Consider the following 27824-nt stretch of genomic DNA (forward strand, 5'->3'; position numbering starts at 1 on the left):
GCTGGTGTGGGGTCACTGGGATGAGCGTTAAGTAAGGAACGAGCAGACAGCGTGGGGTGGAGTGCAAGCTGAAGCTCATCTAAAGACCCACAGGCTGGCCTCAGAGGCTGATCAGCAGGGCCAGTGAGCACCTCCAGCTGGGGCCGCCACCTCCCACGGTGAGGCCTGGAGCAGGTCTCATGCCCCCTCTGGCCCTGGCCCCACCTGAGAAGTAGTGACAGTTATCACACAGTCCTGCTCTAGGACCGAGGCGAGGATGGAGGGAGGCCAGATGCATGCAGGAAGTGTTTGGGAGCCATGTCCTTGTGCTCCTCTGCCTGGAGGATCAGGATCCCCTTGCAGTGAGGCGACCATCCCACAGCACGGAGTGCCCACCTCACCCTACCCCTCCCAGCACTCATCAGCCCATCAGCAGCTCCCACTGATGCTGCCCTCGCCCCACCCACCATCCTGGACTCACCCGCAGAGCCGGCAGGGAGCTGACCTGGTCCATGGTGAGCGTCGCCTCCTTGTAGTACTTCCCAGGAGGGCAGAGCTTCAGGAAGGTGTCATGGATGCTGAGAAGAGAGGAATGAAGGCAGTGTGGCCGGGGAAAGGAGGCCAGCAAGCCTGTCTCTGCTGCAAGGGGTGGCGGTGTCTCTTTGAGGAAGGAGACTTGGGGTTGACTGACACAGAAAAGGCAGTAATCAATAATAATAAAGCGCAGTAATAAATATGCCTTCTAGAAACATCCCTGGACCCTCCAGTGTGTCAGGCACACCATAGGGGGATGCAGAGATGAGCCAGGTGAGAGGAAAGTTAGGCGAATATGCCCTGTAGCCAGCAGCACACTCTACAAGGGTTCGTCATAGGATGTCAGAACTGAAGGGGCTTATGTCCAGTCCCTCGGTTACAGATTGGGAAGCCAGAAGGAAGTTGGGGAAGCCAGGGTCCCCACCTCTGGCCATCTGCCAATTTCCATCCTCAACCCAAGAAAAGAGGTCACTTCATGGGTCTGAGTGAGCCGGGATTAGAACCCAGCTGCCTGCAGCCAGCAAACCACCAGCCTTGCTAGGCCACTTGACAGCAAGCTTGGTTCCAGCAGATCGTGGACTGAGCGGTCTTCCTAATCATCTCTGTCGGCGATGTCTCTCTCTATAGGATCCCATGCCAGTCAAGAGGATTTTGCTTATAAGCTACAGGCAGAGGGTGAAATGGCCATGTGGCCCCTGAGAGTAAGAGGGCGGGAGGGAGCTCTGCCTCAGGCTGAGAGAGGATGAGCCCTCATTCCCTGTCTCTCTCACCCTGTCCTGAACCTGGGTCCCTGTCCGCCAGCAAGCTCTTACGCCTACAGGTCCAGCAACCAAGGCAGCCAGTGGGGGTGAGACAGTGGGCGGTGCCCTGGGGCCCAGGAGGCCTGGATCCCCCAACCTGAACTGCTGTGGCAGGGCTGTGTGACCTCGGGCAACTCACTTGACATTTCTGAACTTTAGTTTCATCATCTGGATAAGGGATGAGAATGCTATCTCTCTTGGAGGGCTGTGGCAGGGGTTCAGTGTGAAGGAGGCTGAAGGGTGTGTGTGTTTATGTGTAAATGGCGGATGGTGGGTGGTGGGGTCACCACAGGCTGGTTAAAAACGTAGAGCCAGACAGATCTACGTTCAAATCCTGACTCTGCCACTTAATAGTTCTGAGGCGTCGAGCAAGGTTCTGAATCCACCTGAGCCTCAGTCTCCTCTTCTTTGCAGTGGGGGTAATAAATCTCCCCCCACACATTCGTGAGGATTAAATGAGGGGAAGTGTATGAAACGTCAGCACAGTGTCTGGTAGGTGAGAGTGTTTGTGTTACCTGGGGCCTCAGAGGGGACACCCAGCCTGCCCCCTCTCTGTGTTTCTCTCCTATACTCCAGGTACCCCTGTGCCCCTGGGCTGTGCACAGCCCACACCTAGACTGTGAGAGTGGGAACCCACCACCCTGACCCAGACCTGCTCTCCCCTCTCTTCATGGTCCCCTCCATGCTCCAAAATTACCCCTCCCTCCTTTAGTCCTTTCCTGTTCCTCTCCTGTCTGCCATCAAACCTCTACTCTCCTCAGAGTGCTAAGAGGCCAGCAATCCCATGAAAGGAGTCTGTACACAGGAGTGAGTGACTAACAGTCCCCTATTGACATTCCAGGGCATGTTGTTTGTTGACTCAAATGAGACTCTGATTGGTGGAATTTAGGGACATGTAACTAAGTGAAGACCTGGTGCGGTGGCTCACACCAGTAATCCCAGCCCTTCAGGAGGCTGAGGTGGGAGAATCGCTTGAGCCCAAGAGTTTGAGACCACCCTGGGCAATACAGGGAGACCCCATCTCTACAAAAACATTGAAAATTAGCCAGGCATACTGGCACACACCTACAGTCTAGCTGTTCGGGAGGCTGAAGTGGGAGGATCGCCGGATCCCAGGAGATTGAAGCTGCAGCCAGCTGTGATTGCACTACTGCACTCCAGCCTGGGCGACAGAGCAAGACCCTGTCTCAAAAAACAACAAAAACTAGGTGAAGAATTCGGAGAGTGATTTTATGAGTGGAGACTCAGAGGTAGAGCAGGAAGCAGGAGGCTCTCCCAGAGCCCTGACGATGGTAGGTGGAGGCCTCACACCCCGCCAGCCACTCACTGTTTCACATCTCACTGACTAGAAAAACATCCTTTAGATCCCAGCCCTGGGAGAGTGGAAAGAAACTATGCTGGGATTCTGTGTGCCCACTGCACTCTGTGCCCTGGGAGGCTGATCTCTACTGATAGCGTTCCCACCTCCCTTGCCTTCTGGCTTAAGGGAAGCTCCAGGAGGACTGGAGGTATGAGGGATGGGTGGGGATTTATCCTCCCCTCCCTCCAGCCCCACACAACTCTGCAGTGTCTGTGTTCCCGCTGTCTTGGGCTAGCAGCCAGCTTCTGCAGCTCCAGCTCTCAGCTGTCACCTCAGACCTGGGGCAGTCAGGGCTGGCCCCTGGGTGGTTCCCTGGGCCTCCTTCTGAACAGTTCCTTCACTGCAAAGCACCTTCAAAGACCCCACTGAGTGTGCCACCTGCTTCCCGCCGGGTTGCTCACAGATCTATCCGGATCCTATTTCTCTACCTCTAGCTATGAGACCCGAGGCAAACTACTGGACCTCTCTGAGCATGCAGGCCCAGGTTCATATCTTGACTCTGTCCGATGGGGAGCCAACCTCCTTCCAGTGGCATTGTGCAGATCCGGGCTAGGGCCTGACAGATGGGAGCTGGAGTGGCATGTGGTGTTCATAGAGAGCACCATGACTGCTGCCTTGGCCATGGAAGGGGCCTGAGCTGTCACTAGGGTCTAAGGACCGCACATGTTTGGGAGGGAGCAGAAAGCAGAGTGTGGAATGGGTTGGGGGAGAGATTCTCCAGGAAGGTACTGGGGTGGGTGCTGGGCACCACAGGTCAACAAGGAGGAAGAAAAGCCATCACTGATGAAGTGTCCAGTGGCCTACAAGGGGCGAGGGGTAGGCCAGGTTCAGTGGCTGATGCCTGTAATCCCAGCATCTTGGGAAGCTGAGGCAGGCGGATCACTTGAGGTCAGGAGTTGGAGAGCAGCCTGGCCCCGTTTCTACCAAAAATATAAAAAATTAGCCCAGCAAGGTGGCACGCATCTGTAATCCTAGCTACTCCGGAGACTGAGGCGGGAGAATCGCTTAAACTCGAGAGGTAGAGTTTCCAGTGAGCTGAGATTGCGCCATTGCATGCCAGCCTGGGCAACAGAGTGAGACTCCATCTCAAAAAAAAAAAAAAAAAGAAAGAAAGGGTTAAGGGCAGTGGGAGTGGCCGGCTCCAGCCAAAAGGAGCATTTTGTCACTGTCATTGTTAGAATTGCTGGCTTGAGGTGATAAAGAACAGACCCACTTTCAATAAGACCAATTTTCAACAAAAATTAATGTTTTGGTTTTTTTTAAATCCCTAAGGCAACGCACAAGTGAGCTCAGGCTCCTGCCCCCGCCACGGGCACCACTGGGAGTGCCTGCTCTGTGCAGCCCACTCTCATGGACATTCTGCATGTTTCATGCCAATCTTGAAAGAAACGGACCATTGTTTCTTTTACCGATGAGGAAACTGAAAGTCAAGTAGGTAAAATAATCTACCTAAGGTCACACAATGGTAAATGTTAAAGCCAGAGACACAAACACCAAAGCTCGTTCCCTAGAAGGCATCAGGGGCTGCTGAGGGGCAGAGAAGAAACTCACTGGCACTTGCCACCGTCTTCTCATGACAAAGGCTCTGTGCCAGGTGCACTCACGCACATCATCTCACTGAATTTTCCCAACTCTCTGTGGGAGAAGTGGAGGGGCCATCGTTTCTATAGATGGGTAAACTGAGGCTAAGAGAGTTTAAGTGTTTTATCTAAGGTTATACAGCTGGGAAGAGACAGAGTGGAGGGCTGAACCCTAAGCCAAGTTCTTTGGGCTGTGCTGCCCACCCCTAAAGGGCCCACCCTTCTTCCAGGTGAGAGACTCGAGTCGACCTCCCTGGAGAGTCCTCTGGGGGAGGGTGCTGGTGGGGTGCCTGTCCAGAGTTGGTGCCTTCCCAGGCTGCAGAGTGGGCAGGCTGCCCATAGATGAATCGTGGCTGCATCTCGGCTGCCACAAAATGTTCTCCTCCTCCAAATATGGATCAGCTGGCTCTAAATGGAACCCTGAATTAATCACTAATGGACTCAAAAGTCAAAGCCATTTGAAAAACTCACACATTCAGCCTGCCAGCAATCCAGCAGCCTGGGCCATGGCTGCCTTCCACACAGCCCAGAGAGGCAGGAGGGGCTGTCTGCAGGCTCAGGGGCCGGCCCTAAGACGGGTGGAGGTCACTCCACTACTGACTCTCCGTGGGACTTTGGACTCGCCAAGTCCCCTCTAGGGCCTCAGTTTCCCTTCTGTCAAATGAGAGTCACAGCATCCCCCCTGGCTCCCTCCAGTTTAGGCATCCTATGACTCTAGGTTTTCGTGCCTCTCTCTGGCATCCCATTTACCTCCTTGCGTCTGAGACCCTCTAGCTTAGTAGTTCTCAACGGGGTCCCATGTAAGAATCATGTAGGGAGTTTGTAAAAGGATCTGCCCTCCCCACCCCTTGAGCTTCTCATTCAAGGCCAGGATACAGCCCGAGGCACCTACAGGTTCTACAAGCTTCTCAGTATTTCTACTGCCCCAGCGGGATCAAGAACATGACAAGCCCGAATTCCCACTCCTCAAGTCCCAGCTTTCTGGCTTCACCCCCACCCCATGGGGTCAATAGTCCTTTGCTCTATGGTACTGTCTGCAGATAGTAGATATTTTCTAGATGGTCCTTCTTTAGCCTGAAAATGTGGCTTTTAGTTCCCTGATCTGCTACTTGCAATCTGTGTGGGCTTGAGGAAATTACTTCATTTCTTTGAGCTGATTTCCTCATTTGCAAAAAGTGGGGATAATAATACCATGACAATAACAGCAGCCACATAATCGGTGCTGACCCATGTGCCAGGTATTGCTCTAACAATGACAGATTTGATCTTCTAGTTGTCCTAATAACAACCTTGTGAGATTAGGTTCTATTTCCCTCAACTATTTTATAAGGATGGAAACTGATGCTCAGGGAGGGTAAGACACTCCCCCCTGTTTGCACAGCTACTAAGTGGCAGAGCTGAGCCTCAAACCCAGGTCTTTGGCTTCCAGGCAATAAACCTGTAACCACTCCACCTGCTGGCCTTGAGGTGCCCGTTAATGGCCAGGACAGGGCCATGGAGTCTACAAAGTGTTGGAGCCTCCAGGGGTGCTAGGAAGAAAAAGAGGCCCCATGGCTAGGTCAGCCTGGGCAGAGGCTGGGAGCAAAGCTTCAGGCTCCTAAACCAGACCCCGCCCCACCCAAGAGAGTGTCAGGAACCATCCCAGGTGATGCAGAGTAGTCCGAAGAGCTCAGGGTGAGCCAGGCTGACCTGCGCCTGGGACATAGAGGTCTGGGCTGGAGTCAGGCTGTGCCTTGCCCAGGAAGCCACATGGGCCCTCTTTGGGTCTGCAGGGTCTGCAGTCACCTCCAGAAGGGCCTGGGCCCAGAAGAGGCGTCTCGGGAGAAGGCTTCTTCTGGGACAACCAATTCAAACAGTCAGACAACGCTGCCCCGATGCTAAGGCGGAAAGGGACCTTGCTTTTGCTGAGATCAAAAACATGTGAAAGAAAAGTCTCACAGGCTGGAAACTTAGAGTGAACAGACCTCTTCTTGGAGGGCCAAACCAAAGCAGCCCTGGACTGGGAAGGGGCTGGCTCCAAGACAAGTCTAGCACATGAGGTCTCCCCCCACCAGCCCCCAGGAGGTGCCATCTGCAGATCTGGTGACCAAGCCTTTGTGTCCTTATGCAAGTCACAGATAAGAAGGTGGGAAAATATTGGACAGAGCCAGCCTCCCTGCAAAGGTTACTTCTACCTATCGGTCTCTTGAATACTTTTTTAACTGGCTAAGTCCATCCAACTGTACTGCCATCTGGGCCACATTTCTCTACGATACTGATAGGAAAATCACAAGGCATTGTCAGAGGCCACAGTGGAAAATTATTCAAAAGTGACCAGGGCTTCGTCTGGCTCAACTTGGCCTTGGTAGCCCAGGATGGCCACTTTCTCCCTGAGTATCATATGCCTTCTGCTCCCTGAGCCAGAGCAGCTGGGCATCCACATCACAGCTGTCCCCTCACTTTACAGACAGCATGCCCACACCAACCCTAACATATTCCACTCCCCAGGGCCCCACCAAGAAGATAACCTATTATCAGTTCGTGCGTCTGCTTCCAGGGATATTCTCCTCTGTGTGTGCATGTATGAACAGCCCTTTATTTCACAAGAGCAGTAGCAGCCTGTATGTACTGGTCTTGTTTGCCAAAGTAATACACTTAAATAGATTAAAAATGCAAATAGTACTGTGATACTGTGAAGCTTACAATCAAAGTTACTAATACTCCATACCCCACACCACCTCTCTAACCCTGCTCTCCAAAGGCAGCAGTTTGCAAGCATTTTGCTATTTCACTTTGTTTTTCCTTAATATTTACATGGTACTTCTAAATGCTGTGCTAATACTGCCTTTTGCTGTTGTTTTCACTATAGATATTATCTTGTGACCTCTTAGTAGAAAAAAAGAGGATTTATTTCTTTCTGTATATACTTCTTTTCCTTTCCCCAACCTCCCAATATAAAACAATTTTCCTGAATGAATATTCAGTGTTTATAATAATATTATATATTGTATATGCATTATTCAAACATTGCTCAAGTTGAGTTCCCTAGTGCAACATGATTACTTCTTCTTTCTTGCAAGGCTTTTTGTTTTTCCCAGAGTTAATAATCACTTTCGGTTTTTTGCCTTGGTTTTCATGTGCCTATCTTTATTTTATCTCCAAATTTTCTGCAGAAATAAGTACCTCTCAATATGGTATCTAGATAGATTCATTTTGTCTTCTTAGAGACACCACTCCTGGAACCCCTGACTCCTTAATTCTAATCCGGACTGATTGCTTTCCAGGCTGACTGTCCTGCTGTCATCCTTCAGCTTCCCTTCACTATCTTCCTTGTAATTCGTTTTGCCTCTAGGTTGAAAGCCTTTGTTTCCCCGATCCTGGGTCTTCCTTTTTCTTGGTTTACTCACTAGTTTTAATGAAGCACATCTCCCAAAAGTTTCCTAAGAAAAGGTCCATAAGAGATGATTTTTTTAAATTTGCATGTCAAAAAGCATTGTTATCCTGCCCTGACTCTTGATTAATAGCTTAGCTAGAACTTATTTTTAGATTGAAAATTTTTCCTTAGAATTTTGAATGTGTTTAGCCACTGTCTTCCAACAGAAGTCCAAAGCTATTCTGATTCCTGATTCTCTGTAGTCTGTTTTGCTCTCTATGGAAGCAGTCAGGATCTTCTCATCATCTCTGGCAGTCTGAAATGTCATGATGGCATGACTTAGTGTATGTAGGCTGTTTTTTATTCTTTCCTCAAATACCTGGTGTCCCTTAGCTTTCGATTTCTACTTCCAGGGAGACTCTAAAATGCTGACCAGAAGCTCACCCTGCTCTTCATCATGCTAGTGGCCCTGAGTCAGGGGCCTGTCTGGCTCCAGCTCTCCCCAGATGGCTAGCTCCTGTCTTCCGCTGGGGCAGGGCAGGGGTGCCAAGAGGATTGCAGAGGGAGAGAGAAGGAATCACATAAGACTTTCAATCTGCCTTTCTGTTTTCACCTGGTCCTGCATCCTCACATTCGGAGGTTCCTGAGCCTTTCTGGGTTCTCGATTCCATCATCCAAACCCTGCAGGCAAAATTCCTTCAACTTTCTGTTCAGCTAGGTCTGTGTCATGGGTCTATCTGCTTTGCACTTTTAAAATTTTTGTTGACCTCTCTCATCTGCTGTCATTGCTTGTGTTCTCTTTGTACTTATGTGTTTCTTTCTTCTTCTTTTTTTAATTCCTTTACTTTCCTTTTAGTAGAGGAAACAGAAGTCAAAGAAAATGTTCTATTCTCCACGTAACTGGAAGCCCCCTGAATTTTGCTTTCTTAACTTAATAATATACCTTGGAGATGGCTCTATGTTCGAACGGAAAGCTCTTCCTCTCCTCTCTAAGCTCAGTCTTCCATGGAGGGATGAATCAGCACTTACTTCACCTGTGTCCTCTTCATGCAAGTGGAATGGCTGGGTCAAGGTGTATGTCTCATTTTGAACTGGGACATTTCAGCATCTCTTGCCTTCGCTGGTCCTCTTCCACTCTTCAAAGCTCTTGACAGCTATTCCACATTCTCAGCTGCTCCCCAGGCTGTGTTCTCCTGGGTCTGGAGACTCCCCTTGGTTTAAAGCAGCAGAGAGCTCTCACTGGTATCACCTTCCCATTTGAGAGTTTCTGCGCTGCTGTCCCCGGCCCCACCAGTGCTTCTCACTCTGTCTTATTTGAAGGTGTCCAAGTAATAGGAGTTGGACACTTTGCCCTCTATTCTGCCTTCCTTATGCAGTGGCGTCCCCAACCCCACCACCCCCAGCGCTGACGCACGCTGGCCTTTGAGAGTGGGAGCCTCCTGGGCAGGAGTTACCCAGGAGCAGGCACAGTCCCCTCATGCTCAGGAATGGCACTCTCAAGAGAAGGGGCAGGACAGAAAAAGCTTTGAGAACTGCTTGTTAGAGAAGTTTGCACTGAACCATGAACCATGAACTGTGAACTGGAGCCTTCCCCGGCAGCACTCACTGGGACCCGCCTCCCCAGCACAACGCGGAGCCAAACTGCTCTTCTCCAGGGAAAGGCACCTTCCAAGGGGTGGAAACAGGCTGGAAACAGGATCTGGGAGGAGGTCATCTCAGGGCCTGGGTGGGAGGTTCAGAAGGGAGGCGTCTGTAAGCATGGCTCACTTCCAAGGAACTCTTTCTCCGAAAGCCAGTGCAGAACAAATGAAAATGGAGGATCGATGTTCAGGAGAGAGCCTGAACCCTTCCCATCCTGCTCTCGCTCCTCTCATCTGCCACCCCATGCTCCCTCCTGGCATATAGGAGGAACCCCAGGGGTGGATCCACGAATGCCATTTGAAGCCCCTGGGGTGGAAAGAGGGGCAGGCATGGCCATGCCCCCTTGCTGAGAGTATAAACTGGTACAACTCCTTTGAAGGACAACATTGTCTTACCTGTCGAAGTTCTAAAATGTAGGCCGGGTGCAGTGGCTCACCCCTGTAACCCAGCACTTTGGGAGGCCAAGGTAGGAGGATCACTGGAGGTCAGGAGTTTGAGAACAGCCTGGCCAACATGGCGAAACCCCATCTCTACAGAAATACAAAAATTGGCCAGGCGTCGTGGCAGGCACCTGTAGTCCCAGCTACCCAGGAGGCTGAGGCAAGAGAATTACTTAAACCAGGGAGGCACAGGTTGCAGTGAACCAAGATTGTACCACTGCACTCTAGCCTGGGAGATAGAGCAAGACTCTGTCTCAAAAAAAACCCAAAAGCTTAAAAAAAAAAAAAAAAAGTACAGAACAGTATGAAGGGATAAATGCAACAGTGTGAATGGGGTAAAAGGAGGATAAACGTGTCGGCTTATGTATGGAAAATTCTTCCGGAAGGCTAGATGGTAAGACAAACCAACAGTGAGCAGAGGCGACCTTGAGGGAAAAGGACTGGGAGGAGAGAATGGAGACATTTACTTTTCGCTTAGAACTTTTACACTATTTGAATTTTCTTTTTTTTTTTTTAATTATACTTTAAGTTCTGGGATACATGTGCAGAACATGCAGGTTTGTTACATAGGTATACACATGTCTTGGTGGTTTGCTGCACCCATCAACCTGTCATCTACATTAGATATTTCTCCTTATGCTATCCCTCCCCTAGCCCCCCACCCCCCAACAGGCCCCAGTGTGTGATGTTCCCCTCCCTGTGTCCATGTGTTCTCATTGTTCAACTCCCACTTACGAGTGAGAACTATTATTTGAATTTTGAATTTTCTAGCCAGGCTCGCAGATTTTTTTTAGATTTCATTTTATTTTTATTCATGTATACTTTTCAGAAAATTTCAATAGAGGTTATATGGGTAGTAGGATATGGGTCATTTGGAGTTATGTCATATTTTTCTATATTTAAAAAAGTGAATGAATATTATTTTCAAAAGGGAAATAATGTCACTGGGTGACAGCCCCTGGTTTCTGTAGCTCCCCGCGCCCTGGCCATCCCCTATTCTCGTTTGTGCCTGGAGAGTCTTGCGCTTGTGACAAAGTTGTTACCTGCCACCCCCAGACGCTGAGTGGGAAATGTGGCTCCCATGTGGTTACTGGGGAGGGTTAGTCCAAGCAAAGATGATGAGAGGGAACCTTCCCCCACCTTCCCCTGAAAGTGTCTTGGTGAGCTCCTTTATTCATCTAACAGGTTTTGTTGGGCACCTGGCTTGGCCCAAACACACAAACACACACACACACACACACACACCTCTCACACTATTCACTCTCCCCACAGCCCCACGAGAAGGGTATTTGGCCACCTCCACGTTGAATGTAGGTTCTTCCCCACTGGACAGGGGTCCGCATGACAACAGGGAGTGGGGCTGCTCACCACCCCACCCTTAGGGCCTCCAGGAGGCCAGCACATCACAGGCACTGGAGAGAGGGCAGGGAGGGAGGGAGGGAGGGAGGGAGGGAAGGAGGTGGGGAGGGAAGGCTGGGCTTCAGTCATGCATCCAAGTTTACCCAGCCAGTGAACAGCCAAAATGGGCTTCAGACATAAGCCCCCCAAGTCCTTTCCTTGTTTTCCTCATTATTCCAAAGAGGTTCTGTCCAGCTCCATGATCCTCTGAAGAAACCTCACCTTGGATCCCAGTAAAGGGTTAGCAGCCTAAAGCCTGATGTCTCATTCGACTCCAGTGGGGCTCTGCGGATCATGGCCACTGGGCCCTCCCATCCCTGCCTGCCGTGTCCCAGCCCCATCTCCAGGGCTGTGTGGCTCTGAGCAGGGACCACACTCAGGGACCAGAGTGAGGCTGTATTAGGGCAAGAATCCAGCTCAGAGGGAGGAGCGGGGAGAAGGAAAGAGGGGTGGGGCCTCTACTCACCACAGAATTTCCTTTCTGGTCAGGAAGGTCAGGGCCTGCAACAAATCACAGAGAAGTGATGTGTCCACTCCATTCATCCCTGCTGTGGCCCCTGGGGAGTGGCGCAATTCAGAGGCTGGGGAGGAAACACCCATTCTTTTGCGGCACAGCTGGGGGAACCCCAGGTTGAGGTGGATGCCTGAGGTGGCAGCAGGAGAGGAAATGGTGCTCTTTCTTACCCCCCAGTCTCTTACAGCCCTGGGAAGGAGGGCATTGGCGCAGATGTGGGGAGGAGATCAGAGACAAGAGTGAAACTCTGCGCTCTGGAGCAGGAGACCGATGGAGGGAGGCAACCTTAGAGATCTCATCTGGGCCACATGGATGCAGATTTAGCAAAGACAGGGACAACCACTACTCCGCCTGGTAAACTCTAGAGCAAGCTTGTCCAACCCATGGCCTGCAGGCCACATGCAGCCCAGCACAGCTTTGAATGGGGGCCCAACACATATTTGTAAACTTTCTTAAAACATTATCAGATTTTTTCGTGATTTTTTTTTTTTTACCTCATCAGCAAGCATTAGTGTTAGTGTATTTTATGTGTGGCCCAAGACAATTCTTCTTCCAATGTGGCCCAGGGAAGCCAAAAGATTAGACACCCCTGCTAGAGCTTCAGGAAGGAATTTTCCCATTCATTCCACCTGCTTTAGGAAGCTCCCACCTCTGCCCAGAATCCCCAGCCCGATCTACCCACCTGGTACTCTTCCAGGTCCTCCCAGTGCATCTGGTACCTCAAGCATTGCCCCATGCCAACCACACCTTTCTGTCTGCCAGCAGTAGAACCTCAGCCTCAAGGACTTGCCAGCTGGGGCACCTCGTTGATCCGGTTGCCATGGTGACCTACATTCCACCTTCTGCCCATTCCACCTGAGTCACTGAGTTGGCAAAGAAACAAACTCTTTTCATTCCCATTCCACCTGAGTTGCTGAGTTAGCAAAGAAGCAAATTATTTTCAATCCCAAAGCTAAGAGACATCAGTCCCCATACAACAAGCAGAAAGGCAGCCCAAAGACAGGGCTGAGAGTCACACTGTCAGCTCAGGAGTCACAGTGCCTGGGCTCCAATCCCAGATCTGCCCCATTGTGACCTGGGACAAGCTCTTCAATATCTGTGTGTCTTAGTTTCCTCATCTGTAAGCTGGGATGATAATCATGGGATTGTTGTGAGGATTGACTAATACAGGGTATAATGCCTGGCACATAGTAAGTGCTCAATAAATGCTAACTATTTGAACCACAACCTAGCTGGGCATGGTGGCTCACGCCTCTAATCCCAATACTTTGGGAGGCCAAGGCCGGTGGATCACTTGAGGTGAGGCGTTTGCTACCAGCCTGGCCAGAAACCCCATCTCTACCAAAAAATACAAAAATTAGCTGGCATGGTGGCATGACCTGTAGTCCCAGCGACTCCAGAGGCTATGGTGGGAGAATTGCTTGAACCTGGGAGGTAGAGGTTGCAGAGAGCCGAGATCGCACCACTGCACTCCAGCCTAGGACCCTGTCTCAAAACAAAAACAAAAACAAAAAAAACCCTACAACCTGCCGGTTGCAGAGGTGCACGCCAGCACACCTGTAGTCCCAGCTACTCAGGAGGCTGAGGCAGGAGGATCACTTGAGCCCAGGAGCTCATGGCTGCAGTGAGCGATGATCATACCACTGCACTTCAGCCTGGGTGACAGAGCAAGACCTTGTCTCTAACAAATCAAAATAAAAAATAAACAATGAACCACAACCCCAGGACTGTGCCAGGCATGGGGATACAGAAATAAATCAGCATAGATCCAAACTCAGGGAGTGGCCCAAAAAGTACAGAAAAGGGCATTCCACCCCATCAGTCAGGGTCTCTGCAGGAACAAAGGGCACCATCAAATCAGGATCATGTGAAAAGGGTCTAACAAAAGGATTCTCCACAAAGGTGTGTTCAGGGTGTAGGGAAATCACATGGATAACACAGACTCCTGAGCCCAACAACAAAGAGCTGCTACCCGACCCAGCACCACCCACCTGGAAGCAACACCCCAGCCCCACTCTCTCCTCTTTCTCTGATCTCCTACAGGGAAGAGAGCAGGGCGGAGCAGGATGGGCAGACAGAGACAAGGTCCAGCACAGGCATCAACGTCACAGGCCAGGAGGGCCTTCCAGAAGCCATCACTCCCTCCCCTGCCTCCAGGAGGGTCTGCATACCCACCTTTGTCATGAAGGGCTGGTCTCCTTGTTCTAGGACACATCTTCCCTATGCTCTCCTGAGTAAACATCCCAGTGGTTCTCTGATGAAGCTTATTTATATCTCTGAAGTGCAACTGCCTGCTTTTTCTTTGACTGTCCTCCATGGGGATAAAGCCTGGCAGAAGGAAACCCAGGGCCCTCATTCCTTCATCTGCTCACCAGACACAGGTAGAATATCCACAGTGTGCCGAGGACTTGGCTTGACCCTGAGGGAGAGAGGACTGAACATGACTTCAACCCTCAAGGAACGTATGCTCTTCATGCTCTTTTAAGGGAGTAAGAAAAAAAAAAGAGAAATGTGTGCTCACCACACACACACACATACACACACACACACATATATACACACACTAAAGCAGATGGAGGCAGATGTCACAGACGGGGAAGAGTACAGAGTTACGAGTGTTGAGAAGAGGAAAGGCTTGCTGGGCACCAAGCTTTCATGTAGGTGGTGGCATTTAAGTTGTTGTTATCAAGCAATGGTTAAGAACATGGGCTCTGAAATCTGAAAGGCCTGGCGGCATCACTTCTTACTGCATCACCTCAAGCAAGTCATAAAATACTGTAAGCCTCAGTTTCCTCATCTGAAAAGGGGAATGATAAATCCCTACTTCATAAGTATTGCAGGCATAAAATAAAATGATGAGTGTATGTGAAGCTCTTATTTAGCAAGATACCTGCTATGTATTGAGCTCTCAATAAAGGGTAAATTACCAGCCTGGCTAACATGGCGAAATCCCATCTCTACTAAAGATACAAAAATTAGCCAGGTGTGGTGGCGTGTGTCTGTAGTCCTAGCTACTCAAGAGGTTGAGGTATGAGAATCGCTTGAACCCAGGAGGCGGAGGTTGCAGTGAGCCAAGATCGTGCCTCTGTACTCCAGCCTGGGTGACAGAGTGAGACCCTGTTTCAAAACAAACAAAAACAAGGGTAAATTATATTACTACTTCTAAAAGTTGGGCCTGGGCCAGGCGCGGTGGCTCATGCCTGTAATCCCAGCACTTTTGGAGGCCGAGGCAGGCGGATCACCTGAGATCAAGAGTTCGAGATCAGACTGATCAATATGATGAAGCCCCGTCTCCACTAAAAATACAAAAATTAGCCGGGCATGATGGCATGCACCTGTAATCCCAGCTACTCGGGAGGCTGTGACAGGAGAATCGCTTGAACCCAGGAGGCAGAGGATGCAGTGAGCCAAGATCACGCCATTGCACTCCAGCCTGGGCAACAAGAGTGAAATTCCATCTCAAAAAAAAAAAAAAAAAGAGTTAGGCCTGGAAGGAAGGGTAGGACTTTTGCAGGCTAAGCCAATGGTCAAACCCCATCTTCTGCTAACCCCTTTGAGCTTCTACCATCGTCGATTAAGCAGCTTCTATCTGCCAGGTGTGTGCATGTAAACTGTCTGCCTTCAGGCTCAAGCAGCTCAGTGAGGGCAGTAGGGTATCCTTGCTTCTTTGCTCTAGGGAAGGCGGAGTCTGGTGAGGTGAAGTGATGCTCTTGGGTCAGTCAGCTGGTAAGTGGGCAAGCTGTGGGTCTGTGGATTCCCAAAGCATGGGGCAGGAAACTTGGGGAAGCCAGGTGATCTGCAGGATCACACCCAGAAAGCCACTTCCTTCTCCAGCCTCAGTGCTCCTCATCACATCAAGGTGCAAGTGGCGGCTTGGCACTGACTGGTTGTGACTTTGACACCTGGCTGACACTTGCTAAAAAGAAAACAAAAACAAAAGAGAGAGCTGCCCTGGAGCCCAGAGCTTTAAGCTACTGACTCAACCACTATTCATTGAGAGAGGCAGTGGAGACAGAGGTGAATGAGGCAGATGATGTCCTGCCCTCATGGATCCAGACGTGCATATGTGCACCCACATCCCTTAGACAGCCATACGTGCTGCTGAAGAAGGAAAGCAGAGAACGGGAGAGAGAGGGTGTGACGATGGAGGGGCTGGTGGTCATGGAAGCACCGGAGCAGAGACCTGAGTGACGGGGACGAGTGAACCAGACTAAGAAGTCAGGGCCAGTTGCACAGGCCCAGATGGCCACGGGATCCAGCGAGAATTTAATAACACTGGTTTTCATTATATTTGTTTATATAAAGGTATCTTCCATGTTGAAAATGATGCAGGTTTGCCATTTATTACTGTGATCTAAAGTTTCCTCTATAAACATATATGTTTAATTAAAAGAAATAGGAACCTATTCAAAAATATTAAGTAAATAATTACACAGGTGGTAAAGAAATATGCCAGAAATCATGAATCTCTCTCTCTGTGTCTCTTTCTCTCTCTCTCAATCTCTCCCTCTCTCTCTCTCACTCACACACACACACCCCAAGGTTTGCAAACTCTTCTACCCTTCTCTCTCCTTGATCTTTCATCCTCCTAACTCCCCAACCCCTGCCTCCCCTGCACCCCAGCAGGCTCTGTCATTTCATCACAGAGAGGGTTTTCATTGGTTCGTACAATAACAATACTAACAATAAGAATATCACTTTACATTTGCATATTCCTTTATAATTTCAAAATGCTTTTTTATGTACCATCTCATTTGCCCCAGAAATAAAAGCTAGTGTTCTTTAAAAAAGAGAGAGAAATCCTCCCTCCATATGATTCTGCCTTTGATACACTAACCAACCTGCCTCTCTATCCATCTCCAGCCCATTACATCCCTCAAACTCCTCTTCAGCAGAGATTTTGAAAGGGGTATAATTGAGGAGGGAGGAGGCTCTGGGGAAGGGCAGTTCTACATCCTTCCCCTCCAGGGTCCACCCCTGCAGGAACCCTCTGTGTGGAACAGAATGTATTCTTTGCAAGGTTTCTGTCACCTTGCAACTTACAGTTTTACAGACCAGTAAAACTATAACCCCGGCTCCGACCCTGATTTAGGTGTCTCTTAGAATTCAAGAAGAGTTGAAAAGAAACTTGCATTCAGAATATATAAAAAATTCTTACAATTCAACAATAAAAGGCCAAATAAGCCAACTTAAAAATGGGAAAAAAGATTTGAATAGACATGTAAGAAGATACATGAATGGCCGATGAGCATATAAAAAGAAGCTCAACATCAGTAGCCATCAGGGAAATGCCAATCAAAAGCACAGTGAGATACCTCTTTACACCCACCAGCATGGTCAAAATCAAAAGAACAAGTAATAAGCGCCGGGCGTGGCAGCTCACGTCTGTAATCCCAGTACTTTGGGAGGCTGAGGCAGGCAGATCACTTGAGCCCAGGAGTTCAAGACCAGCCTGGGCTACATAGTGAAACCCTGTCTCTACAAAGAATACAAAGATTACCCTGGCATGGTGGCATGCACCTGTAGCTCCAGCTACTCAGGGGGCTGAGATGGTAGGATCGCTTGAGCCCAGGAGGCAAAGGTTGCAGTGAGCTGAGATTGTGCCACTGCACTCCAGCCTGGGCTGGAGCAAGGCCTTGTCTCAAAACAACAACAACATGAAAAAAAAAAAAACCCAAGTAATAAGTGTTGATGAAGATACAGAGAAATTGAAACCCTCATACATTGCTGGTGGGAATGTCAAATGGTGCGGCCACATTGGGAAAGAATTTGGTAGCTCTTTGCAGTTTTAAGCAGTTGCTGTAGGACCCAGCAACTCCACGCCCAAGTATGTCCGCAAGAGACATGAAAAAAATGTCCACACAAAAACTTCACATGAGTGTTCATAGCAGCATTATTCATAATAGCCCCAAAGTGGAAACAGCCCAAATGTCCATCTACTGATTAAATGAAATGCAGTATATCCATACAGTAGGGTATTACTCAGCAATAAAAACAAATGAAGTACTGATACACGTTACAATACAAATAAATATTAAAAACATTATGTGAAGCGAAAGAAGTCAGTCACAAAGGACTATGTACGGTGGGATTCTATTTATAGGAAATGTCCAAAATAGACAAATCCATAGAGACAGAAAGTAGATTGGTAGCTGCTGGGAGCTGGGGGGTGGGGGGACTCAGGGGTGACCGCTTATGGGCATGGAGTTTCTTTCTGGGGAGGTGAAAATATTCTGATCTTAGATGATGGTGATGGTTGTACAGCTGTCAATATACTAAAAACCATTGTGTTGTACACTTTTAAAAAGTGAATTGTATGATATGTCAATTATATCTTAATAAAGCTATTTTTTAAATGTCAAGGGGTTAAGTCCTAACTCAGTGCCTCACCATAAGTATAACTAAAGGAAATGTGTACATGGGAGGATATATTTGAAACTGTTTCAGATCTATTTCCTCAGCCTGAGTCTTGCAGCCCAGGGGGCTCCTCCACTGCAGTAGTTCCGTGCTGGGGACAAAGGTAGATCCTGTTGAGGCAAGTCGCTCCCCAGCTCCCAACATCAGTTAGACTTTTGTTTGAGTTTCCAGCAAACGAGCAGGCTGAAAAGCTATGTTCTGTCTGGAGGGAAGATTTTCTAAATTCCTTTTGTGTGGCAAGAAGCAGGCCTCGGGGAGCAGATCCTGATTTCTATGGGGGCCTCCTGAGTAGACAGGAAGAAAAAGGATGGCAGAGCTGTCCTGCTGGTCTTGGGGAGAGAGGAGCTGAAGAAGGCAGTGAGGACGTGAGCTCACCCTGCACTAGCTATCCAGGGATGGGGTGGATGGGGCGGGGCTGCTTAGGAACATCCCTGAGCTCCCTGGGCAGGGGTCTTGGGAGCCTGCACATCTCTAGAAGCCTGCATCATGCTCTTAGCCATTTCCAGCTGGGTGCAGGGCACTCCAGGGCAGGAGTGCCCGAGGCAGAGCGCCTGGCTTCCCTGGCCTGATGGCACCATGCAGGGACCCAGAAGCTCCCACATGCCCCAGGGAGGGGATGCAGAGGGCCTGAGAGTGCAGTGGCCTGTCAAAGTCCTGGCCAGGATGAAGAGCCCACCAGGTACATTTCCTAGGGTCAAACGGGATGCCGCGGACTCCCACAGCAGTGTGGAGAAGGTGGCAACAATATCTTGAAATTTAAATCTTCGTGTTCTTTCCCGCATCTTCTCATGAGAGACATTTTTTTTTCTTTAGTCTCCCATTCAAGTTGCCTGGAGGAAAAGCAGAATTGTTAGAGCGTGAGGGAAAAAGCTAGAAGCAGCCTACGCTCCTTTTTTACTAACAAATCAGATATTTAAGAATCGGGGGGAAGGTGAGGGAAGCAGAGTCTAAAGTTAATAAAAGGACAGATGAGGAAGACAGGGAGGAAGCACCATGTCACCAGGGAGCCTGAGTGAGGGTCTCCGGACAGTACCAGGAGCATCACCATTGCCAACCCTGGGAGCACTACTCACTGCCTAGGGGAGGAGGGGAAGGAGCCACATGGACCAGCACTGCCTCATTGTGGGGCAGGGCACCCATCACAGCATCCAGTCCTCAGGGACTGCCCAGCAGAGTGACAGCTGCTTGTGTCCCAAGGCTTTGCTGAGCCCCATCTGAATTGCTCTGGTAGAGAGGCATCCTCCATTTCCAATGACATGAGACACCAAAAAGCTCCCCAGAAAAGCGGGTGAGGGGACTTGACATTCAGAGAGCAGAGGGTTGATGGGAGCGTGGGAAGAAATCCCAGCACTGGTTCCCGGGCAGGGCTGGACAGCAGTCATCCTGCCCTTTTGCAATTTGCATTAGATGCCCTGATGCTCCAGGTGACACCTGATTTCAGGTGCTGCTACACGGACAGGTTCCTGTGATCTTAGTTCTTCCCTCACGGATCCGGTGTTGCCTCAAGGCCTTGTAAGGCCTCATTTTCTGCCTCAGAACCTTCTCAATCAAGTAGACCCCTCAGGCTATGGTTACACACAGCCCCGAAGTTCAGAGCAACACTGACCTTCAACCAGTGGGGCTGGGAGCTGGTAGAGAAGCTCCCTCACCTGTATTTCTGGGGGACAGCTCTGGAGGGGTTCTGTGGCTTCTCAGCAGGTCCTGGTGGAATCAAGGCCCTTAGACACCTGGAGGTGACCTAGACACACCTGAAGGCCCACCTGGGCTTCTCCTCTTTCCCACCTCTCTCTCCCCAGCCCCTCACTCCTGCTCTGGGGTCACCTCTCAAAAGCCCTGGTTTCAGGTTGGGTGCAGTGACTCATGCCTGTAATCGCAGCATTTTGGGAGGCCCAGGCATGCAGATCACCTGAGGTCAGGAGTTCTAGACCAGCCTGGCCAACATGGTGAAACCTTGTCTCTTCTAAAAATACAAAAATTAGTCAGGCATGGTGGCAGGTGCCTGTAATCCCAGCTACTTGGGAGGCTGAGACAGGAGAATTGCTTAAACCTGGGAGGCAAAGGTTACAGTGAGCCGAGATAGCACCATTGCACTCCAATGTGGGTGACAAAAGCAAAACTCCATCTCAAAAAAAAAAACTTAAAAAAAGCCCAGGTTTCAGGTTCTGCTTTGGTGTGACACAAAGTCACACGAAGGCTAAGTCACCCCGGTACTGTTAAGAGCCTCTGGTGACGCTACCCTGCTACTTATGCTGAAAGTGGGGAGCAGCTATTTGAGAGGGGGACTCCAAAAACTTGCTTTCTGATTTGGGTAGTTCTGAATTTCTAACTTTAAAATGTCATAGACAAACCTTAGAGGTCATCTTGTTGGACCCTTTCGTTTAACAGATGAGGAGACTGAGGCTGGAGAGCCTTACCAATCAGCATGTGGAGCTGACGGCAGAGCTGGCTCAGGAGCCTGCTCTCTGGCTCCTTATTCCCCAGGGGCCTCTCAGAGCTGCTTGTTGGAGGTCACAGAGCCAGTTTAATTCGATCCCATCTGTGGAAATGCCTTGTAAACTGTGAAGCATCATAAAAATGCTATTTGTCATGATGTGTGCCAGACCTGAGACTGGAACCCAGATCTGCCAGCTCCCTGGACAGCAGAAGACAGCATTAGATACAATTGCTTATTTTCATAGTCTCACCCTCAGACACTTGCTAACTAAAAGCCCTCTCCCAGCTGCCCTGACTGTCAAGTGCTCCCTGCACGGCCTTCTGCTGGGTGCCTGGGGCTTGGGGTATGGCCGTCTGCTGTCTTTGTCCATCTTTTATTCATTTATTCAAAAAATTATTTAGAAGTCTTTTAAGGTACCCTGGGTAATTTGCTAGTGCTGGGGATAAAGTGGTGACCAAGACAGACACGGTTCCTGGCCTCAGGGAGGTTAGAGTCTAGTAGGGGAGAAAGGGAGGCAATGATCTCTCAATTAACAAAGAAGACTATGCTGGGCGCTATAAGCATAGTGGAGGATGCAGTGATGGCGAGTTATCAGGGGCACCTAACCAATTATGGACGTCCGAGAAGCTCCCCTGAGGAGGGGCCATTTAGCTGGGACCCGCAGAATGAGCAGCAGAGAGACAGACATTGGGGGAGGGTGTTTCTTGGCAGGAGAAGGGCACGTGTGAAGGCCTGGGCAAAGGAGCTCCTGGTGCTGGCAGGACAGAGAAGGCCCCGTGGATGCGGTGTGTTCAAGGTCAAGAGTCAGGAGAGACTAGGAGGGGGCTTGGGCCAGCCCAGGCAGACTAGTGGCTCCTTGAAAGTATATCTTCAAAGCTTTCTGTTAAAAGTAGCGGGAAGTCGTTGGAGGCTGTTCTGCAGAGAAATGACATCATCTGATTTTTGTGTTCAAGGGATCATTCTGCCCACAGGGTGGCTGGCCAGCATGTTGGAAGGAGGCCAGCATGGCTCTAGGGGACTGTGAGGGGACTGCTGAGTAACCTACAGGAGGGCACGGTCTTGGGGACAAGGTTGTGGCTTCAAGAAGGGGAGGATGACTTCATGTGACGTTTAAGGTGGAATCGGCAACACGGGGAGATTGGATGTGGGAGAGCAGGGAGCAGGAATTGTCACGGTGACCCTGGGGTTTCTGACGTAAGCAGCAGGATGAAGGGAGGAGATGCAGATCTGGGTAGAAGAACAAGATTTTGGACATGTTGAGTTTGAGATATCTGTGTAACAGCTGCATGGAGATGACAAGGGGGCACTTAGATATGTGGGGCTAGGGGCTCAGAACAGAGCTCTGGGCTGCAGACAGGCATTCGGGAATGTCCAGGAATGTTTAAAGCCATGATTGAGATCAGCCAGCGATCTCAGCAGTGGCAGAGACATGGTTCCTGCCCTCACGGAGCTTACATTCTAATGGATGGATAGAAGACTTCACCTTCTGCAGTGTCAGAGTAGCTCCTTAGAGGCCAGTCCTCCCACCAGGAATGAGCTGGATAAAGTCCAAAAGCTGTCTGTTGAGGGCAGCCAGGCTGGAGAGGGCAGGGTCCCCGGGGGAAGGGAAGCCTGTGGGTAGCATCAGCGCCACTCCTCCCCTTGAGGCATCTGCTGATTCATGAGCAGCGTGGGGGTCAAGAGGCTAAAGCCAAGCAGAAAGTGTGGATAAGAAGCTGAGAACTTGAGGAGGAGACTTTGGCAATTTCGAAGGGCTGGGAGATAAATTTGGAGTTCAAACTACAAGACAAACAGGACCTGGGGGCCAAGATGTCTGGGGAAGAGAAGCACGTGGAGGTTAGCTTCTAAGGCCCCTTTCTCTGGAAGGCATTCACGGATCCATAAGCAGCACCCAGCCAAGGAGTGAAGCATGGCTAAGAGACCGGGAAGCGGAGCGGAGTTTTTGGCAGTCTCGTGGGGCTTGGAAGACAGACTTGGAATTGAAGGCCCACCAAAGAGTAAGAGTCCTAAAGAACAAGCCAGACTTCCAGTGAGAACCTCAGATGGGTTACACACCAGGAGGCAGGGTGAGCTGGAAATAGAGCGGCCTTCAAAAAGCCTGACAGCTTCAAATCAGCTCAACCGCAGCCTGGATTACGAATGACCTTCCCTTCTCTAACTGCCTTCCGGAAAATGAAGTAAATCCTCCATGATAAAGGACAGCATCAGTCGGAGCCAAAAAGTATCTCCGTCATAGAAACAGCCCCGCAGGTGACCCAGATACTGGAGCTCCCTGACACAGACTTCAAAATAAGTGTGATTAACATAGTTAAGAAAACAGATGACAAGATGGAGAATTTCACCAGAGAATTGGAATCTATGCAAAAGTACAGTGGAATGGGTAGAATTTGGAAATTGATAGTCTTAAAGAAGGGCTAACATTTTTCCATACAGCTGGGAGGAAAGACATCCCAGGGGGAAGTAGGTGTACCAGGAAGCCTCACGGTGGCAGCCTGAAACAGGATGGATTGTGTGGCAGGGGGAGGCAGTCGGGGAGAGGGGCAGGGGCAACAGTGTTCCATGGAGGAAAATTCAAAAAAAGGACAGTTGGAACCACATTGTGCTGGAACTTGAATGTTGGATGATGAAATTAGAATTCTGTTCTGCAGACTGAGTGAACAGTAGTTACGTTTGTCTGTGTCTCTGCTTTTAGTTTGTCTCTGGGTCAGTTTAGAAAGAGTAAAAAGTGATACAGTTTAAGTTTTTTTAAAAATTACTCTTTTTTTTTTTTTTCAAACATTAGGAGATACAATAGCTGTATCAGTACTTAAGGCACTTTGATCTGCTTCTCCATCCCTCAAAAGTTTCATCTTTTTGGCTATTTGTTTTTTCCAAAAACTATGTGATGAGCCTATATTACAGTTTTGGACTGTAAGATTCAACTTTTAAACAAATTTTGTTATTGAGCAAGACCTTTTCGGCTGGTTTATTTTGTCCTTCCTTTACTGACCTTGTAAACTACTTAATTGCGAAATGTGGTTTGTCTCAGAGTGCCTCTTAACATTGTATTCTTTAAAACAGGAGATTTTTCCATTGCATGGGAGACCAACAGCAACATCTTCCACACACCAAGCAGGGCTTGTCTTTCCACTTACTTAGAGACATATGGTTTTCATCAGTCACTTCTCTCTTCTTGGCAGCCACCATGGCAAGGATTTAAATTTTATTTAGCAAATGGCCCACCCCTCTCACACCAAGCCCCTATTTGCTCTTCTCCCTCTTCCTCTGTCTCGCAGGATCCCGCCTCTATCCCCATTCCCAGAGAGCACCAATCCGCCTGCCAGGCAAACTCAATCAACTGAGTTGCCTCCATCAGCCACCCCTGGCCAGCAGAGCTAGAAGCAGGAAATCAGCCCAAAGGCCTCTGGGAGTTGGAGCGGACCGAGCTGAGTCTGAAGCACCTCTAGAGGAGAGGGTTCCTGAATCTCAACTGGTTGGCCCGCGGGAGCTAGTCTTTGCTGCTGCAGGGACAGGGCTGCAGGCGAGGCCAGTTTGGGGCCTGGAGGCTGATGACATTTGGGGTGTTCTTCCCCAGTGCTGATGCAGGGGGGTGGCCAAGCTCCAACCCCTTGCACAGGCACCCCAACCTCTGCTCCCATCAGTTCCTATCGTTACTGGAGTCACCAGGAGGAAGACACAAGCCTCCCACCTTAGTCACCTTCTAGGTTAGCAGTGAAGTTTGGGAAGCCTAGCCCATCTGACCACCCTTCCTCCTGAGGCTAGCTGAGCTGCATTATATGTAGACAGACAGAGGTACCTGAGTCCTGGTGAAACTGCTGGAAACTAGGTGGTAAGAGACCCCTGTTGTCCAGTATCCTTACCCACCATATTGATTGCAAAAATGATCATTTCTACCTCCATCCCCACCATTTGCCCTTGTCTGGCACCCTGCTCTCCCACTCGGACCAATGCGCCTGCCCCTGCGTGGCCCTGATTCTCCTCTGGCCTCCCTTTAGTCCATTCCATACCGAGGCAGCAGGATCTTTACAAACAGATCAGATCATGTCAGGCCCCCACAAAAACCTCCTCGATGGCTTTCCATGGCACTTACCACAAAATACCGATACCTTGCCATGGCCTACGTGCCCCTGCCTGTCTCTCCAGCCCCATCCTGAGTGGCTCTCTGCCTCACCCACTGCGCCCCAGCCACACTGACCTCCCTCCATTCCTCAGGGCACCACCATCCTGGACACCCCAGGCCAGGAGCTGGTGCAGCCTTCATCCCTCCAGCTGAGGCAGCACAGCCTCCGCCCTCGCAGGCCGCCTGGCTCTGGGTACCATAGTGAACTCCTACCAGAGGTAAGATCATCTCCTTCCCAGGACTCGGTTGTAGCTCTCTGGGCCTTATCGAATCCAGCCCCTCCTTTTTCAGATGACAGACAGAGGCCCAAGTAGGGGTAAGAGGTTGTCCAGCACTTGGAGTGAGCTGAGAGCAGAACTGGCCTGTGTCTCACCTCTCAGAGCAGGGCTCCTTTTTCTTCCCCAGGCTGCCTGCTCAGAAACCACGGGGCAGCCCAAGGAGCAGGCTGTAGTTTGTGCAAGCCTTGAGAGACTGAATTCCAGTCTGACTGCTTCCACCCTGGGCCCAGGACACAGTGCAACTCTGGATGAGGCAGGTGAATGTGTCTGGAGTGCTTCTCATGAGCCAGATGCTCTGCTAGGTGTGGGGGACTTGCCAGGGCTAGGGACCCTGGATCTGAATCACACACTGGGAGACCCTCAGCCACACAAAAGCAGGGTGGCATGGGAGACTGACCCCAGACAAGCAGCAGGGCCCTAAGATCTCCCTGGAGGAGGGAAAAGAGGGCCTTCTGATGGCTCAAGGTACCCCGTGGCTGATACTCCAGCTTGGGAGGCAGAACGGGGACATAAGGGCTTGGGCTATTTTGAGAAGTCTCGTGTACGGGGGAGGTAGGGTGTGGCTAGGGAAGTGCTGACAAGTGCAGGATGGAGCCAGGTGGGGTAAGATTTATCCAACAAAGCAGGTGGGGCCGATGGAAGCATCTCTGGGCTATAGTTAAACTTGAGCAACAGAAAAGAAAAAGCTGCTATTTAAACAACCAGCAAAATTATTCTAGCTTCTTCTGCCTTCTAAGGGGGTGGTATAATTCATATCAAAAGGATGATGCATTTTTACATGCCTGTAGAGGCTGCTAGGGAAAGGAGTTATGACGGATAATTTGGTAGTGTTAAAGGAAAAAGTAATTTCAAAGCTGGTCTTTAGTGGGTTTCTAAGCAGACAGAGATGGGCCCAGATGCAGTCTGGGGTGGGGGATGGGAGCTGACTACTCCACAGGAGAGAGGAAAAGGATGCTATGGGAGTCAGGCTGTGTGTGTGTGTGTGTGTGGTGTGTGTGAGAGAGAGAGAGAGAGAGAGAGAGAGAGAGAGAATGAGTCTGGTGGAGGCTGGGCCTCAAGGAGGCAAAATGGCTCATGGGAGCGGGGAGGTGGGTAGAGGACACAGCCAAAGGAATATCAACCTTAAGGTATTTTCTGTGCTAAAATGCAACGTAGCTCTCCCAATTACACACAGGAAAAATGTGTTTCATATGCCTTATGCTAGAGCTACTTGGAGGAAATCAAGGAAAATAATCTATGTTTTACATTTGTCTTGATACAAGGCAGAAATGATAGCAGCCGAGGGAGGGAGGGAGGGAGGAAGGAAGGAAGGAAGGAAGGAAGGAAGGAAGGAAGGAAGGAAGGAAGGGGGAGGGAGGAAGGAAGGAAGGAAGGAAGGGGGAGGGAGGGAGGGGGGAGGGAAGGGAGGAAGGGAGGACTGGATTTCAGTAGAAACAGGATACCAGAGTAAAAGGTCCCCAGAGTTATTGCAGGAAACCTTGTGTTTTCCTCTATTGTGGGTTGAGGGCTTGATCTATTTTCTCTTGGATGAAAAGCAAGGTGGCCCTATAAGGCCATAGGACTTAGAACATCCAAATGGCAGACACTTGGGTTTTAGTTTTGTGTGTAACTTACTAAGTGATCAGCAAGAAGAAGAGCAGAACTTGGGGAGGTTCTGGGCAGTCGCTATGGGGCAGGAGGAGATTCATCAACCAGGAGTCTAAATCCAGGTCTGTTCTGTCAAAGGCAGGTCCTCAGGTCACCTTCACGAAGGGGATTATAGAAACCCTTGTAGGATCGGGCAGGAAATAGGCATGCTCTTCCCTGCTTGGCACACACATGTGTGTACCCACCGCCCACACCCCCTCCACCCTGGCCCCCAGCAAACCACCTCAGCTTAGATAAGGATAGGTCTGATTCTGTGTCTCTCCTGCCCCCTTCCTTTTGCTGTTTCTTAAAGCAAGAAAAGTGGCTTTGAAGCCACTTTTAAATTATGGATCAGCTCATTAGCAGCCAGTTAAGATGACTGAGTGGTTTCCTCAGTATTTCAGGGCAGCCCTGGGATCCTTTTGGCTGTAAATGAGAACACATTCCTTTCCCTACCACTTAGAAACAGGTCGCTCAAGGCGCTGACCTCAGAAATCCCCATGCTCAAGAAAAGTTGCTTTGTTCTTTTTCTTCTTCTTTTTAAAAACAGAGACGGAGTCTTAAACTCCTGGCCTCAAGTGATCCTCCTGCCTCAGCCTCCAAAAGTGCTGAGATTACAGGTGTGGGCCATCATGCCTGGCTTGCTTTGTTCTTTATAGAAGTGTAGGTACTTCTTGGGAGGGGGACGAGTGATAAAAGAGTACAAACTGGGTACAATGTATACTGCTTAGGTGATGAGTGCACTAAAATCTCAGAAATCACCACTAAAGAATTTATCCTTGTAACCACAAACCAATCGTACCTCAAGAACTATTGAAATAAAAATTAAAAAAAAAAAAGTGTAGCTACTTCAAATCATGCCTGGCCCTGACCAGGGTGCCCTCAAAAGGCCTCAGCAACATCCAACCCACAGGTATCAACTTTATATCTCGAGTTCTTCAGAGAAGAGTCCATCATGTACTTTACTGCAATACAACCCTTAGAAAGCAGGGTTCCTCAGGGAACTAGTGTGGGCATCTCCACCCAGAGGAGGATGACCAGGGAGGAGGGAGATCTAGAGACCATCTCAGAAGTAAAATGAATTTGGGATTTTTTTTTTTTTTTGAGATGGAGTCTTGCTCTGTTGCCAGGCTGGAGTGCAGTGGCACGATCTTGGCTCACTGCAACCTCTGCCTCCCGGGTTCAAGTGATCCTCCTGCCTCAGCCTCCAGAGTAGTTGGGATTACAGGCGCACATCACTATGCCTGGCTAATTTTTGTATTTTTAGTAGAGATGGGGTTTCACCATGTTGGCCAGGATGGTCTCGATCTCTTGACTTCGTGATCTGCCCGCCTCAGCCTCCCAAAGTCCT

The 27824-nt window shown here is 49.8% G+C and overlaps 1 protein-coding gene across 1 annotated transcript in view; it reads right to left on the minus strand.

Moving 5' to 3' along the window:
• Window positions 1-12388, minus strand: part of CIB4 (calcium and integrin binding family member 4) — a 60280-nt gene extending 47892 nt beyond the window's left edge. The window contains exons 1-3 of the mRNA XM_003270614.4: window positions 12281-12388; window positions 11551-11585; window positions 461-557 (exon numbers count right to left, since the gene is read on the minus strand). Coding sequence (XP_003270662.1) covers window positions 461-557; window positions 11551-11585; window positions 12281-12334 — 186 coding nt within the window. The 5' untranslated portion in view covers window positions 12335-12388. The remainder of the gene's footprint in view (window positions 1-460; window positions 558-11550; window positions 11586-12280) is intronic.
• Between the last annotated feature and the right edge of the window lie 15436 nt (window positions 12389-27824).

Source organism: Nomascus leucogenys, chromosome 19 (genome assembly GCF_006542625.1).
Source record: "Nomascus leucogenys isolate Asia chromosome 19, Asia_NLE_v1, whole genome shotgun sequence".
Taxonomy (NCBI): domain Eukaryota; kingdom Metazoa; phylum Chordata; class Mammalia; order Primates; family Hylobatidae; genus Nomascus; species Nomascus leucogenys.